The 16,985-nt window shown below is 40.9% G+C and overlaps 1 protein-coding gene across 1 annotated transcript; it reads right to left on the minus strand.

The window, feature by feature from the left end:
• Positions 1–1,434: 1,434 nt before the first annotated feature.
• C1H17orf75 (chromosome 1 C17orf75 homolog) lies at positions 1,435–14,099 on the minus strand. The gene is made up of 10 exons (XM_043480685.1): positions 13,801–14,099; positions 12,921–13,001; positions 10,551–10,676; positions 9,492–9,635; positions 9,046–9,103; positions 7,449–7,568; positions 6,627–6,691; positions 6,340–6,476; positions 5,438–5,541; positions 1,435–3,795 (listed from the first exon to the last, which is right to left on the minus strand). The coding sequence occupies exons 1-10, from the start codon at positions 13,938–13,940 to the stop codon at positions 3,580–3,582; spliced, it is 1,191 nt and encodes a 396-aa protein (XP_043336620.1). The 5' UTR covers positions 13,941–14,099; the 3' UTR covers positions 1,435–3,579.
• Positions 14,100–16,985: the final 2,886 nt, after the last annotated feature.

Below are 16,985 nucleotides of genomic sequence, written 5' to 3' on the forward strand. Positions count from 1 at the left end.
AAGCTAATGGCAGTGTATGTAGTTTCGCCATTCATAGCTTTCGGTGGAGGATTAAACTACCCTGTTAAAATTCATGGTGGGAGTTGTTTCCTGTCATGTTTTCACATCAGTTTCATTTACAAATATTTCTAAATGCTTTCTGGAATGGCAGAAGTCATCCCAGAACAAATTTTAGAGCATGGTTCAGGCTCAAGATCTGGGGCCTGTTTGGAGTGTGGGGAACAGAGTCCAGAAAGTCGCACCCTGTCAGCAGCCGCGGTCCCGGGACTCAGTTCCCAAAGGTAGGCTCTCTTGCAGCCGGCAGTCGTTAAACCAGCTTTGCCTCTGGCCTCCTACCACTCCGCTCTTCACTCTTGCTTCCTCCCTTCCACCAGCTTCTCATTCTTCCTATAACTTAAAAATTACCGATAATAAGGCTAATTATACAGACCACTTAGTGGGTACCTACTATGTGCCAGGGCACTGGGTGAGGCACTTTCAGTCTTATTTAATTGCACAGCTACTTGAAGTGGGTATAAGTACACCCATATCTACACATGAAGGGAAGGCTTAGAGAAGTTCAGTAACTTGCCAGGAGGATCACAGCCAAGACGGCCTGGTTCCAAAGTTCATGTGCTCAGCTCTCGGGTGTTTGTATAGAACTTTAAGGACACTTAAGTTTGTAGAAGCGTCAGGGCGTTTGTTTAAAGATATAGTCTAAAAAAAAAATAAAGATCCAGTCTAGTTGCCCGAGGCCTGGGGCCATCTGGTTACAGTCATGAACCCTGGTGTATTTGCTTGGTGTTCACTTAACAGGATCTCCACTTTGTCAGCCCTCCAGAGGTAGTGCACAAGAAAATTCACAGCTATCAATTAATTACTGCTCCCTATCACCGCCCCACCAAACCTGACTTCAGAAATGTAGCATTTACACTAACTTAGAGTGATATGAAGTCTGTGAGGCACACTTAAGAAGTTTAGCGGGTATAGGACTGGAGCTGCCCTCTTAGGCCTCCAGGTGGAAGGACTTCGTTGAAGCCAGTGGGGTTTCCATGACAGAGAAGACACATGGTTAGGAGAAAGGTAGTCCTGGTAACTGAATCTTATTTCTGAGACGCTTGCAGGCTTTCCTGGCATTTGGTGTAAGTAATCCTCTGGTAAAGGACAGGCATTCTGTCATGGTTAATAATGAAGGAGAGTGAAAAGAATTAATTTAGGCCATTGAATTAGACAGGTGTAAGCGTACTGGATGATGAGTAAAACACTGTGATGGAAATTGTTCATATACTCTACCTAATGCCTCCTGTAGGTTGCAGAAAGATGTCTCCTAGCAGGCGATTTGATTTTTTTCAACAAATTCCTTAGCCTAACAAGTATAATTTCCCCCAAAACTTGTTGTGAATTAATAAAAATGTCAGGCTGGAGAACTGAGCCCACTGAATAAAAATGACTGTGTTGCTGAGAAGCTAAGTTTTATTATTATTATTATAAATATAATTATAGGTAAATTGAGACCATTTTTGATCCATGGCAAACATACACTTCCTGTGTGTATAGCACACAGATAACACACAATGTATTCCACACTTGAACAAATGCTTTTTAAAACTTTGAAAGTTAATATATTAGCTTATTAAAATTTGAGTATAATACATGTTTTTGGTCACAAGCTCTGAGTTTCTTCTCATGACCCACAAGACAGCTCCATGTCACTATTTTCCTTTTCTACAGCAGTGATATACAGTTTATCACACACTTTTAAAATAAGACTGTATTGTATATAACTATGTGATGTCATGAGCCTACATTACCAAAAATATATATAAAAGTACATATAAAGAATATGTAATTATGCCTTGACTCTATCCATCAATGATTTGAAGCAGGTAATAAATTTGCTTTTAAATGCTATTTACAACATGGACTCTTGAATGATATGTGAATTTGAAAATGAAAAACATATGTTCCAGACTCAAAATGTTGATGTCCTAATGTTATTTATTTAAAAAACTGATTTCCAAGTGGGCAACCCTACCTTAGAAAAAGTCAGATTCAAGGGTTGTGCCATAAAATAGCTTGTTTCCCATAGTCATTCTGAATGCTATAAAAAAGATGGTACTTGGATTTTTTTCTACACTGACTACAATCTAAGTTATTAAAGTTTAAAACTATATGAAAGCCTTTATGAGGATCCTGAATTGTATTTCTCATTAAAGAAAAGAAATGGCTCAGTGAGTCATGTCTCTAGATTTCTGTAGAAGAGAAAGCAGAAGGCCATTGTCAGTCATCTTGAAAGTTAAAACTCAGCACTTAATGTGAATTTAGATGAGTTTAGGAGAGTTTTACGGGCTTCTGTTCCTCTGAGCATCCTAAGGGCAGTGAGAACAGACTTCTGATCTTCCAAACAAAAATCATTATCAAATGGATTTATTAAAGAGCTATGCAGAACAAACTGGAGTCATGTGTGTGTAGCTACAGTTGGCTTCCATGGGAATTATAAATGGCTCTAACACAGGGCACTTTCAGTTGATTCAGAGTAAAACAATATAAGGCTTGTAACACATGTACAGAAAACTAAAATCAATGTGAAGAATCTCTGTGTGAGTTCTTTATGTTTGCTTGTAAAATTGATGTACTTTGTTTCTTTTTTAACACTCTTTTTAAAAACTCCAGCATTTTCATATAAAAGAAAAAGAGAAATTATAGGCTCTTGGCAAATACCTGTGAACAAAAGAATGAAGAAAAGTGATCGGGCCACTTCTGCAGTAGCTTTCCATCAGAGATAATGTCTTATCTTGAAGCTAGTGCACCTATTTTTAAAGTTCATTTAATTTCTTACACACATGATTTATTTGCATATTGACATAAAAGCTGCCTTCATCATCCATGCCATTATCAATTGGACAAAAAAATCCATCAAGCACCCACAGGATGCAGAGATCTGTCTTTGAAATGGTGGCATGGTGTTAATCTGTCCTAAAACTAGGAATAAGTTTTTTGAAAGAAGCTATAGTACATTGAGGGATTCCCTGTGGCTCAGTGGTAAAGAATATGCCTGCCAACGCAGGAGATGAGGGTTCGATCCCTGGGTCGAGAAGATCCCCTGGAGAAGGAAATGGCAACCCACTTCAGTATCCTTGCCTGGGAAATCCCATGGACAGAGGAGCCTGGCGGGTTGCAGTCCATGGGGTCACCAAAAGAGTCAGACATGAGTTAGCAACTAAACAACAACAGTACCTTGAGAAAGAAGTATTATGATTTTTCTGTGAGGGAAAGTTGCTAAATACTGCAGCAAACTTCTCAGAGAAGCCGCAAAATCACCTCTGAAGGTTTTAAGCAACAATTCCCTGAAGCTAGAACTTACGGGACCAGCAATGTAAAAATTTCACAATTCTAACATACATCTATCTATGACTGTGAAGATGTGCCTCAGATTTATACATCTAATTAGGCTTAATTTTGAAAATACAAAATGAAAAAATCTAGAATGTGTTTTCAAATAATCTGAAATAGCAATCCTATGACAGTTATAAAAACTACCACAGTTTTAAACACCACGGCTTGCATGACTTCACAACACAATCATCTCTAAATACGTCATCAAAAACTCTGGGCAGGAGCTTCTTTCATAAATTCCTCGAGGACAGCTACCACATTTTTGGCTTCTGGCATTTCTTCGTGTTCCACTTTAACAATCTTCAAAAGGATATCTCCACTACCACAGTTCTTTAGGAACATGTAACATTTAAACAAAGCATAATGATTCATTTCTGCCTGCCGGATAAATCTCTTCAAATTATTTGTGTCTTGTATGGCCTAGAAAAAGATTACCCAGTTAAGTATGTGTTCAGTGAGATAATAATGAAGCTTGCAAAAGATCTCCTATCCAGCTGAGAACTCAACTATATGTTAATAAAATGTTTGCCTTTTATTTCAAATATTTTAATTGCTAATATGCTTTGCCCTTGATAGAACAAAATCTTTTACATAAAGTAAAAATACAAATCTCCTAAATAAGGTGACAACATGCCTCCCCAACAAAATTCTGAACCTTTAGGCGTGAAACTACGTTTTTTGTGCTTCCCAACTAAGATATGCCATAAATTATAAGACTGAAGTCCCTAAAATATAAGTAAGGATTCAATTCAATTTATTGGAAATGCAATGATACATACAGAGGCCACTGAAAAATATAAATGAATGCCTTCTGAAGATTCTAGCTCTTGTTTGTTTTTCAAAAATTAGAACATTATTTTAATTATTATGAATAAGGCTTACAGTGCAAAAACACAGAATAATGCAAATTTATGTTTAAGACTTGGACTTTACTTGACTATTCATCAAAAAATATAAAGATACTGTTTATATATAAAGAATGACAAGTGATACCTTTCATTAGTATTGCTTTTACTATAGTGGATACATTTGCTCCATCAAAATGTCTTTCTGTTTATTTGCTAATAGTAAACGAACATGAAAAAATGTTCAGCCTGAATAATAATTAAAGACAGATTTGAATAGCTATGGAGTGCCAATATTAAAGTAATAAAAATAAATAAGACTGATAAAAAACTGTTATATTAGGTTCTGCATAGAAAACCCATACACATTGCTGAACATTCTGTAATTTGTTCCCATTTTTTTTTTTGAAGTGCAAGCTCGCAATCTGTAATAGAAACCAAAGCATTCAAACCCTTTGACTTGGTAATCCCACTTTTGGGAATATACATTAAGGTAATAATCCAAATGAAAAAAATACCATCTAGCAATGCTCCTTCTGGGCATCTCTCTGAAGAAAACCAAAGCACCTACTCAGAAAGATATCTGCAATGCCGTGTTCCCTGAAGCATCACCAACAACAGCCAAGACATGGAAGAAACCCAAGAGTGAGCTGATGGGTGAGTGGACAGAGAAACTGCGGTAAATACACACAGCAGGATACCACTCAGTCAGTGAAAAGGATGAACTCTGCAACAAGGGCTTCATGCCAAGAGAAACGGATTCAACAGAGAAAGACGAATACCACATGATCTCTTCTACATGTGGAATCCAAATATATATATATATTTATGTATATATTAAAAAAACAACTCATGGACTCAAGAGTACAGACTGGGGCCACCAGAGGCAGCAGACAGGGAGTGGGAGAAATGAGGGGACTGTTCTGGTTTTGGTTGAAATAAACTGAAATTTTTATATACAAATAAAATTTGTGATACACCATTGTCACCTGTCAGACTAGCAAAGATGAAAAGTTTAGATACCCAGTGGTGTCTGGGTTTGGGGAAGCTGGCACTTTCAATGCTGTTGGTATAAATGGAAATTGAGGATTATAGTTTTGAAAGTGTCCTAGTTAACAGACATAGCTGTGAAGCAGATTTGTTTCCTGGTCACTGGTACTAACTAAACTTTAAGACAAAGACTATATATGGCACTTGGCACACAGCCAATTAGTTACCTTTAGTTTAAAGTTCTCCAGGACTTGTCGAAAAAGAAAAGGGTTACCTCCTTCGGCACCATTCATAAAAGCCTGCATCCAATCTGCACAAAAGCGGTTGCTCCCTATAAAATAGTTTAGAAAAATGAATAAAAGTAAAATCATAAGACATTTATTCTGCCTTTCTTTGTATTTTCTTTTTTAAATTGAGGTATAATTGAACCATATAACATTAGTTTCAAGCACACAGCACAAGGACTCAATATTTGTATACATCACAATGTTCTGTCCTCATTTATAAAACGCTTACAATGAATTATTTAAGACTTCTGTATCGGTCTAAAAAAACCTTAACTCACCACCTGGCTAAGAAATACCAAAATGGTCACGGCTTCCACGTGCATCTTCCCAGCTGCATCCCCCTATTTTCCCATCAGAAAGGATTATCATGCCCATGTCTTTCTTTAAACTTTTGCCACATACTTTATCTCTAAGCCCTATATAGTATAAAAAAATTTGCATATGTTAAAACTGTACTTTTCTTTAATGGCTCTTTCACTATACAGTATGTTTGGATGCTATACGGAGAGATATAGCTCTAGTTCACTCATTGTCACGGCTGTATAGTATTCCATTGTATAACAGCTTATCAGTTCTCCTGTTGACAGACACTTGAGTTGCTTTCAGTTCTTTACTATTGCAAACAGTGCCCTTATGGACATCTTGTATTTGTCTCCCTGTGTACATACATAAGAGTTTCTCTATAAACCAAGGAGTAGAATTGCTAGACATGTCATGATTTCCACGTTTCTAGAAATGCTACTGTTTTTGGTGATTTGGGGACAAACATGTAAAACTGCGCGAGGCAGGGAGGATAACTTTGCGTCGTTTGTTCTCAGGCTGTTCCCAGGGTTGCGGCTCACCTGCATTGTGGAACTGAGGCTGGGAGCTGCTGCAGTCAATGATCACAGATTTATGCTGCTCCTCCGTCATGGCCATGCACAAGGATGTCATGGTGCCTTCGTGAATAAGGCCTTGGAGACTAGCCACGCTCAGAAACCTGCCACACACACAATCTTTTTCCACAAACTATATTACAGGATGGGAGGGAGAAAGCAAATTCATTCTGCATTGCGTGGTAGGGGAGTTAAAAACAGAAATATCAGACTGCCTGTGGAAAAGGTTCTCTCTTTGCAAAACTGTTCTTTACCTGTGAATGTCTCTCTTTGTTTTTTCATCTGATCCTTTAACCTCAACAGGAGTATAACTCAGAGCCTATGAGAGAAAAACAATGCCCAGCTGATACACGTATGCCAATTTTCCTTGCAGAGTAGCTAGTGACTGAACGTCGCCTCCCCCAAAAAGCACTGCACCAGACCATGTTTGCTGGGCACCGCCCCAGAGCTCTCCAGAGCTGTGTTCAGCTGTTCACTGACGGTCGGGAACCTAGCCTTACCACCTGGGCTTGAGAGGCTGTCCAGCCTCAGCTGCATCCACCCACACATGAAAAATGAAAAACCTAGCCACTTACTCGATATTTTAGTGAATATTTTATTTGGACATTTTTATATAGTTAAAAATTACTTTGGATTTCCGTTTTCCTTCTCAAATTGTTTTAGAAATCACATCTCTCCCATATCACTTCAAAAAGTAATTATTGTAGAGAGTTCCCTGGTAGTCTAGTGGTTAGGATTCAACACTTCGACTGCTGTGGCCCGGGATCAATCCCTGGTTAGGGAACCGAGTTTCTATAAGCCGTATGGCACAGCCAAAAAGAAAAAGAAAAAGTGATTAAAATGTTTTATTGTATTAGAAGATAGTATTCGCAACTCTGCCTTCGTAGTGTAACTTTCTGGATCTGTGTAAATAGAGTGCAGTGTATCCTTATTGCAAGCATAATCTCAATGAATATTCAGAGGGCAGGTAGAAGTAATAAATAATATTCAGAGAAAATAAGTATGTCTTTAAATAAACCAAACTCTGCCAAAGTGATCCTCAATAAAGGAAATACTTTCGTTTGGGCAATACTTACAGCATGTAGCAGAAAAGTGAGCTTCTCCTGAAAGAGATGGACCACCCTTTGGATGGGGCAAACAACATCTGCAAACCAGCTGCTCAGGTAAGACTGGATGTGGTTCTCCCCACCGCTTTCCTAGATTAAGAGAGAATGTCATTTGCTTTGATCTAAGCCCTCACCTTAATTAATGGACTTAACATTTTCTTCATGATACTCTTGACAGTGAAAAGAAACGGGGACTGACACCTCCTTCTTTTTTAAGCTAATGACACCAATTAAAAAAAAGGAATTGTAGGAATTTCCTGGCAGTTCAGTGGTTAGGACTCTGCCCTTCACTGCCAGGCGCCTGGGTTAAATCCCTGGTTGGGGAACTAAGATCCCACAAGCAGAGAAGTACAGCCAAAAAACAAAAAAAGGAATTGTGACATAACTTTGCTGGGCTTGTTAGGCAGAGAGGGGATTAATTCAGTACTGCATTAAAAAAAAACAAACTAAGACATGCATTATATAAAATGAAGAGACTGACTTAATAGGGTTCCATGCTATTTCTTCACTGAAAGGAGTTAGGGCATTTACATGTCCATCTCCTCCCACTGTGCTGTGAACTCCAGGAAATACTCTCTTAATAATCCTTATCTCCAAAAATTAATGAATAAAACTTCTTTCATTTAAGGGGAGGGAAAAAAATCCTCACCCCCCACTCCCAAGCATCTGGTACAGTTTCTGCAACACCCATGGATGAGCTTATAAAGTGCCTGTTGAACCACTGAGGAAAGCAGACAGCTCACTAACACTTGAAAGTGAACAGAGGAGGACACAGGCCAGCACATCAAAGTGCTCAAGCCCGCCCCGCTGTGGTCAGACACACTGCCGGGGACCCATCCAGCTTCCTCGGCTCTGCTGCTCCCTAGGGGCTGGTGGGAGAGCCCCATCCTGGGAGAGCAGCTACCCTAGACGCGCTCGTATCCCCGGCTCACTCCGAGGCTATCACTCCCCTCTGTGCTGCACTGTAAGCACATGCACGACAAGCAAAAGGAATTATTACCACCTGTAATGGGTAGAAAATTTATGAGTTATGACTTAACTCCCACAAACCAAATGCATAGTATCTAAAAGGTATGGATAAACGAATCGATATGGATGTATCTAATTCAGAAAAGATCGATTAATGAAAAACGGGATGTTTCTAAATATCTTTGAGGTTGAGTTCAAGGACAGTCATCCCGTTGCACAGCATGTCTCTGGTGCCAGCAGCTTCGCAGGCCATTAGTTCTGCCCAGAGTATAAATCTTACGTGTCTAGAAATCAGGAAAGGAGCATCTTCTTCCTTGCTTGGCATGTTACCGTACACCTTTGAATTTAATGGGTTGAATTTTTCATAGATACAAAACATCACAAGCAGTCTTGTGAAACTTAGAGGACTGTGTTCCCTGCTCCTCTTAACAAGCACTTTCCTACTAGCCCACAAAGTAGCACATTTTCAGAATTTAAGTGTCTGTGCCCACTTGGATGATTTGATAAGAACAGCAGTCACATAATGTTAGTCATTTGGGTCTTTAAAAATATTAATGCAAAAAATAAAAAAATAAAAATATTAATGCAATCATCTTACCTCACAGTTCATGTTATTTTTCAGCCCTTGAATGTACTTATCCAATTCAAGCCTGAAAGTATGTTCTTAAGGAAGTGATAAAGGGTGAATCAAGACAGGGTTTTATCTCTCAAAGGGTAATAGGAAAATCTCTTAAATGACTGTTAGTTAAAACAAGCCAAGTCATGGGAATTTCTTGGCAGGCCAGTGGTTAGTACTCCATGCTCTCACCACCCCGAGGGCTCAGTTTCAATCCCTGGTAGGGGAACCAAGGTCACACAAGCTGAGTGGCCAAAAATAAATAAATTCATGATAAAACAAGTGAAGACAAACTGGTCATGTGAAGGTATGAAACTGAAGTTCATGCATAAGAGGTAGAAAGGCTTTTTGGAGGTTGGCAGTGATAATCCTCTACTTGCTTGCCAGCATTTCCTTCCTGATATCCTCAAAGACCAAAGAAAGGATATAGCTCAAGTCCTTTTTCAGACCCTCCTAAAAAACAGACCACATACTCTGAAGACTTCTGCTCAGAGTCCATTGATGCTGTTTGGGGAAGCGGTTTTTCTTGTTGGAAAAGGCAGTAATAACAACCGACTCGGTAACCTGGAATTCTAGAAAAGAAAGAAAAAGCTAAAATGCATTCTTTTGATAACTCATTCATGTAGTTTTGTAGGCTCCTCTGAGCCCTGGTCATCCTGATCTGGCAATATCGTTAGACTGCTTTGTAGTTCAGAAGCTCCCAGACTTCTCCTTGGTTTACTGATAACAACAGAGGAAAGTGAACATACATCATTACGGGCTTTAGCTAAAGCAGCACCTAACAAACACGGAATTTCTTTGAATTCTTCTTATGTGAAAAATTCATACAAATTTCACTCTTGTTCACAGTTTACCCATGTTGACATGGTTTACCTGTGTTTTCCCTCCCATAAACATACATGAATCACTGAAGCGCCAGGAAGATGTGAAGTGTTGACCCTGTGGTCTTACCTTTGGGATGTGGCCTCATACTCCTGAAGGGACTTGATGCCAATATCATGGTCTGAAGTGAACTACAATCACGGGGTGTAATGGAAAGATGGCTGGAATTCAACCAAGGACACCTATATTTAAGCCTGAACTCCATCAATGTGACCGGCCTTAGGACCTTAACTTCTCTGAGTTTATTTCCTCATCTGAAATAGGAAGTAAGGGTCTCTGCTTTATCACTCCTTTGTAAGGAGAAAGGCATTGAAGCTTGTGAAAGCACTTCACAACTGTACACTGTACAATTTCAGTTTTGGTAATAAGCTCTTTTCTCCCAAGTACAAGACTAAATATGTACCCTTAGGAGGAAGGGTCTCTGCCATTCAGTTAATTCCATTCCTCAAAAGTGTGTGTGTGTTTGTGTGAGGCCCAGGGCTCAGCTGCCAGGAGACAAAGATGAACTTTGCAGGTCTAGCCAGAGCTGATCTTTTGGAGTTTCTCATCGCTTTCCATATTAGCTCAGAAATAAAATCTCAGGACACAGCACATTTTACACTTACCTCAGCTCTACAGCTGCAACATTACCCAGCCCTTCAAAGACTGCTCCCTTAGAAAGACGCTTCGCAATGAAACTGCGTAGCTCTGGTTCCACTTCAGATGGTAGATTAGTATCTACCAAGGAGAGGCTTGACAAATGAAAGACACACGTTCCTTAGCAGTGGACTCTGCATTTATACCCCGTAAGTCAGACACAACATTGCTAAAAGCCCTCACTAAGGACTCAGCAGAGTTTTCCATTTGACTCCTGTTGGTGAGGCTTCTAGGGATGTATGTCACCAAGTACAATCTGCCTCATCCATTTAAAGTGGTCCTATCTTTCTAGCTCATTCTCTTTAGTATTATGACTCCAGTAGGACCACCCCCCCAAACCCACGGACCTTCCCTCTTTTTCACAGTAACCTCAAGTTTCTCATCCTCACCTCCCTTCTTGCCCAGCTTAAATTCTGTGGTCAGTCATTATGATCACCGCCCCGCATACATTTTCATTCAACCCCTTTGTTTTCACCTCGTATCTGCTTAGCAAGCCTTCAGCCCTGGTTAGTCCCGTTCTCTACCTAGCCTGCACCTGCACCCATGCAGCTGAATGTGGCTGGACAAAACCCCACAACCACAGCGGCTAGTCTCATTTTAAATGAACCACCACTAGCCACCAGTGGGCCCTTACTGCTGCCCAGCTCGCATGCCATTTCCTGGTTCACTCTCTTCTACATCACTGTTTCATGCCTCCTCTCCTTTCCTCAAGCCTCCCACTACCCACTGCCCATGAATAAACACACCAGCTCAGTGATTATTTATAGCCTAAACACAAACATTTCAGTTTGGTTGAGATTAGTATATGAACAGAAACTGTAATTTGATTATGTAAGATTTTCCATCCCCAAATTTCCCAACAGAGAATATGAACCCAATATGCCTCACATCTTTGGTTCCATATTAAGGAAAATTTCAAACACTGAAAAGTAGAAAGAATAGTATAATGAACCCACATGTACCTACCACCCAGTTTTGACAATGATCAGCTTATGGGGGAAGGAAGGGATAAACTGGGAGACTGGGATTGACACATACACTCTACTATATATAAAATAGAGAACTAACAAGGACCTACGTACAGCACTGGGAACTCAATACTCTGTAATGGCCTATATGGGAGAAGAATCTAAAAAAGAGTGGATATGTATATCTGCATAACTGAGCCACTTTGTTGTACACCTGAAACTAACACAACATTGTAAATCAATTATATTACAATAAAAATTATAAAAATTTTCGTTCTCATCTGCACTCCCCATGTTGTCCATACCCTCCACCTCCCAGACTTATTTTGGGCTTTTTTGTTTTTAAACTTTTTATTTTGTATTGGGGTATAACCGATTAACAAACACTGTTGTGATAGCTTCAGGTGAACCGCAAAGGGACTCAGCCATACACATACATGTTTCCATTCGCCCCCAAACTCCCCTCCTGTCCAGGCTGCCACATAACATTGAGCAGAGTTAAAAAACAAAACAAAACAAAACATTGAGCAGAGTTCCATGTAGTTCTACAGTAGGTTCTTGTCGGTTAAACATTTTAAATATAGCAGTGATTACATGTCCATCCCAAACTCCCTAATTATCCCTTCCCCCAGTCCTTCCCCTCTGGTGAACTATAAGTTTGATCTCTTAAGTCCCAGACTTATTTTGAAGCAAGTTCCAGACATCATATTATTTCATCCCTAAACATCTTATTACATATCTCTAAAAAATGAGGATTTAAAAAATATATATGTATGTATCTATAACCACAATACTGTTACAGCACCTGAAAAATTTCTTAAATCATCCATCATCCAGCCTCTCAGTGAACATAATATTTTTGTACTATACCCTACTTTGCATCAAGTGTTGAGGTTCATTCATTCCTTCCCTTAGTAAATATATATTAAACGTCGACCCTATGCCAATTACCTATCACTCAAGGTTCTAGGCACGGAGACATCAAGGAACAAAAGACAGCAATCATTGCTGGCTTGGAGTTTACATTGCAGTATGCAGCAGCAGAGCTATGAAAGGTATTCAATGCGGGGGTGTGTGTAGGGAGAGGAGGATTTTAAATTTCTTGATATTCATATGATATTGAATATTTACTGGAGTTCAATCAAGAAGCTTAGAATAACTGGCTAATCAACATGGTGCTAATCACCAGGGTATGTGGATCTTGAATAAATGAATAAAGGAAAATAAGATGAGGTTCCTAGAGGTGAAGTGGGCTTGATGGTTTCATTCAGGGAAAGCTGAGGGCAGATAAGGTACCCACTGACATCTGCATGCCAGAGATGGCCTTAAAGAGAAAAGTACATACACGGCTTATGGCCAAGCTGTTTTTACCTGAAATCATCGCCAGAGGGAGTTTCTGCATTTGTGCCACCTGGGCTTCCATCATCGCTGTCCGCTCGCTGCTGCGCCACTCTGCTCGCCACAAAACCAATTCAGTTATGAACTATGGGCTCTAAGTCCAGCGGAGTATGTCCTCCCTCCCCCAGCAAGCAAGGAAGGGGGCAAACAGTCCACTAAAAATGCTGCAAGGTAGAAATGCTTGAACCCCGTCCTCCTCCGCCTAGCTTCAATGACAGGGAAAACCCATAAAACAGCCACTTAATGCTAGAAGATATCCTAAATTAAATATCCAGAAATGTCAAGGAAACTTTCTCTCAAATACACACTTTACAGGGAATTCCCGGGCGGTCCACATAGGACTCGGCACTTTCGCTGCGGGGGGAACTAAGATCCCACAAGCAGCCCAAACAAAAACAAAAACAGACTTTACAGGGCCAAAAGAGCCCCAGGAAGTCGGCTCGGGCGGAGGGAAAAGAGGCAGCAAGGACAGACGGTAACCAGAACATGGGGATAGGAAAGGGGGGTGGGGACGGAGGAAAACGGGGAGACAATGACAGGAAGGACAGGGGGGATGGGGATTGACTTTATTGAGCGTGCGAAGCACTGCGCTAAACAAAAGGCAGAGGTGACAGGAAGGGGCTTCTCAGATGTCAAGGACACAGCGCTGAGGCATGGGAGGACCAGGCGCAAAAGTCCAGGATTGGGGGCCGGGAAGTACGGCGTGAGGCGAGGAGGGCCCTGAGGGCCAGAGACCTTGGCTGGGAGGGGAGAAGACGGCGTTTGGGAGCCGCCAAGCTGCGGAACCCGGAGTGGGCTGCGGGGCCGGGCGGCGGGGCCGGGGCGGGGCCACAAGGGCGGCCGGGCGCTGCACCTGCTTCCGCGGTAGCTGTAGAGACAGTAGTGGCTGCTGGGCGGCGGGTCGAGTCTCCGCTCCTCGGCGGAGCCGCCCTCTTCGCTGCTCTCTAGCTCCTTTTCATCCCCATCCAGCGATTCCTGCAAGGAGGGGAGCATCGCGGCGACCTCTGAGCGGCCCTGCGTTCCCGCCAAACCGCTCCCCCGCTGCCGTACAGTCCTCTGTGGCTGGGCTCGTCCGGCTCCCCGTCCTCGCGCATCTGCGTTCCGCTGGTTTCCCGGGCTCTTAGTCGAAAAAGCTGGAATGCCTCGATTTTTCTGTCTTCTTTTTCTCACATCATTCAGGTCTGTGCAGAAACGTCACTTCCTCAGAGACAACTTCTTAACCGCCCTATGCAAAACATCCCCCTGGCACCTCCACTGCAGTCGCATCAATCTCTATCCTATCCCCTTCTATTGCTTAGTTCTTCATCTCAGTTATCACCCCGACAAGATGTATTTGTTCACTGTCTCTCCTACTAGAATGTCATCTTGTTCACTGCTATATCCTCTGTCCTAGCCCGTGCCCTGTGCGGCTCAAAAACTGCTGAATTAGTTTTAAGATTTTGTAACGTCAGAAAAAAGAAAAGATTTTTGTAACGCCTAGGCATCTTTTTCTCGCACGTTTTACCTTATCACCATATTAAAGATAATAAAGTACACCTACATCCCATAACTTTATATAGAAAAATAGTAGCTAACATTTATTGAGCGTTTTCTGTGTCAGGACTTTTCTAAGTGCTTTACAAATACTTATTCATTTAATTCTCACAACCCCATGAGGTAGATATCTTTATTATCCCATTTGACAGAAGAGTAAGCCAAGGCCAGAATTAGTGGACTTGTCCACTGTAAAATAAGCTTGTAAGTGGCAGTGCTCTGTCATGTTCCATGCTTTGCCACCCTGTAGACTGTTGCCCGCCAGCCTCCTCTGTCCATGAAGTTTTCTAGGCAAGAACACTGGAATAGTTGTCATTTTCTACTCTAGGGGATCTTCCTGACCCAGGGATGGAACTCTCATCTCTTGCATCTCCTGTATTGGCAGGCAGATTCTTTACTACTGGGACACTTGGGAAGCCCTAATAAGTGGCAGAGTGGCTTTCAAACGCACTGACTCCAGAACTCAAGACCACAAAATTGAAGATGACTTGACCTAAAATTATGTCTTAAAGCCATTTATTTGGACAGTTAATCTCGGGGTTTTTTTGTTTTCACTTTAGATCTTTAATTTCTTACCACAATATTTTGGTTTTTCAGAGTATAAGTTCTGAACTTTTGTTAAATTTTTGTTCTTTTTGATGCTATTAAAAATGGAATTTTCTGAATTTCATTTTAGATTGCTGTTGCTTGTGTATAGTACAATTGATTATTCTATATTGACCTTTGTTTTAAAATTTTATTTAATTGAAGGATAATTCCCTTACAATATTATACTGTATATTGATTTTGTATTGTGAACTTTGCTGAACTCTTATTAGCTCTAGATTTTAAAAAAATGTATTCCTTAGAATTTTCTATATATAGGTGTTTCTGTTTTCTAGGGTTCCAGTTAAAGTACCAAAGGCTGAGTGGTTTAAATAACAAATTTTATTTTTTGGGGGCGCTGTGCACCTTGGGGTCCCAACAGTAAAAGTGCTGAGCCCTAACCACTGGACCACCAAGGAATTCCCTAAACAACAGAATTTATCATCCCACAGTTCTAGAGTTTTAAGTCCAAAGTCAAGCTGTCAGCCAGGTTGGTTCCTTTGGAGAGCTGTGGGGAAAGAGTCTTCTAAGTTTCTCTCCCTGACTTACGGTGGTTGTCTTCTGTATCTCTTCATATTGTTTTCCTTCTTTGCCTAACTCTGAGTCTTACACACAAAAAAATCCCTTTTTGTAGTTAGTGGTCCATGCTTTCACTCCAAGAGGCAGGGTGCAGCCAGAAAAAAATGTGGGTGGGGTGGGGGAGTTGAAGTAATTTACACAAAGTCACAGAGTAAGTATGGAGCTGAGTTAGAGTTGAGTTTTTTATAAAACATTTTGGCTCAATAGTGAGAACAGTGGATTGGAGACTGAGAATGTGACAGTAACCTGGATAAGAGATCAAACTGGTCTGAAGTAGGACATTAGTTGCAGAAAAGCATTTTATTCATTCTTCCTAAAACAAAAAATAATTCTATTTATTTATTTATGCTATGTAGATTTTAAGGGTCCACTAACCACTGGACGACGACTCCCTCCCTTAAGCTCTCTTTTTTCATCTGTATTTACCGGGTGATAACAGTGGCACCTACATCACATGTTTGTTGAGACAAGTAATGTGAAACTTACGCCTTGTCTGGCACACAAATGCTTCATGGATATCCGCTATTATTTTTTCCTTTTAATAGGAACATGTAATTTACATTACTAGTTACTTCTCTATGACAAACTGTGCTCTAAGTGCAGGCAGAGAAGTTTAAGTGGCTTGCCCAAAGTCATGCAAATAGGCGGTAGAAACGATCCCAAGCACCTGGACTCTAAAGCAACTATACTCTTATTTGTGTTATTCTCTAACTGTCCTCTTAAAACTCCTAGGTTGCTACCCAGGGACATCAGCATAAAACGCAACTTCTCAGACTGCTTGAGAATCTCAAGAAGTCATCTTTGCCAGCCTCCCCAGCATCATTTCTTGCCATCAGCCCCCTCACTACCACCTCCAACCTTACTACCTCTAGCTCTTTTTTCAGGTGCTCAGGCTCAAAGACTTGCACTTTTTGCACCCTTAGGGAAATACCCTCTCCTCCACCTCGCTTGCTCCCATTCACTCTTCCGGCAACCTTCCTTGATACCCTGATGACCGCCAAGGCTCTATAAAAAGGCTCCCCTCCTTTGAGGCCTGCCAACACCTCGTATTTCCATCACCTCGGTGACCACGCTGCGTACTTTACGCACCTATCACCAATGTGTGAGTTACTAGACTGAGATTGCGACTTCTTTGATTCAGTAGTAGAAAAACGTCCACCGCTTACTACAAAGAGTAATCAGGTAATGAAACAAAACGAAAAACTGGGTGCTGTCTCAGTTATCCTTTATTTGTAATTTACCCTGAATTACTCTGGGGATTCTTTTCAGCTTTTCCACCCCCTGCTCACCCCTCCAATTCGCGAGCGTCTCGGCGTAAATGGGTCACCATATCCTTTATAA

This window comes from Cervus canadensis, chromosome 1 (assembly GCF_019320065.1).
Source record: "Cervus canadensis isolate Bull #8, Minnesota chromosome 1, ASM1932006v1, whole genome shotgun sequence".
Taxonomy (NCBI): domain Eukaryota; kingdom Metazoa; phylum Chordata; class Mammalia; order Artiodactyla; family Cervidae; genus Cervus; species Cervus canadensis.

Bases quoted from the DNA above. Each gene is read 5' to 3' on its own strand.
- C1H17orf75 (XM_043480685.1), bottom strand. From the start codon at position 13,940: ATGCTCCCCTCCTTGCAGGAATCGCTGGATGGGGATGAAAAGGAGCTA. The intron at 7,569-9,045 runs GTAAGATGATTG...CTCTTAATCTAG, and splicing joins AAAATAACATGAACTGTGAG to GAAAGCGGTGGGGAGAACCA. The intron at 5,542-6,339 runs GTGAGCCGCAAC...ACTATTTTATAG, and splicing joins GCCTCAGTTCCACAATGCAG to GGAGCAACCGCTTTTGTGCA.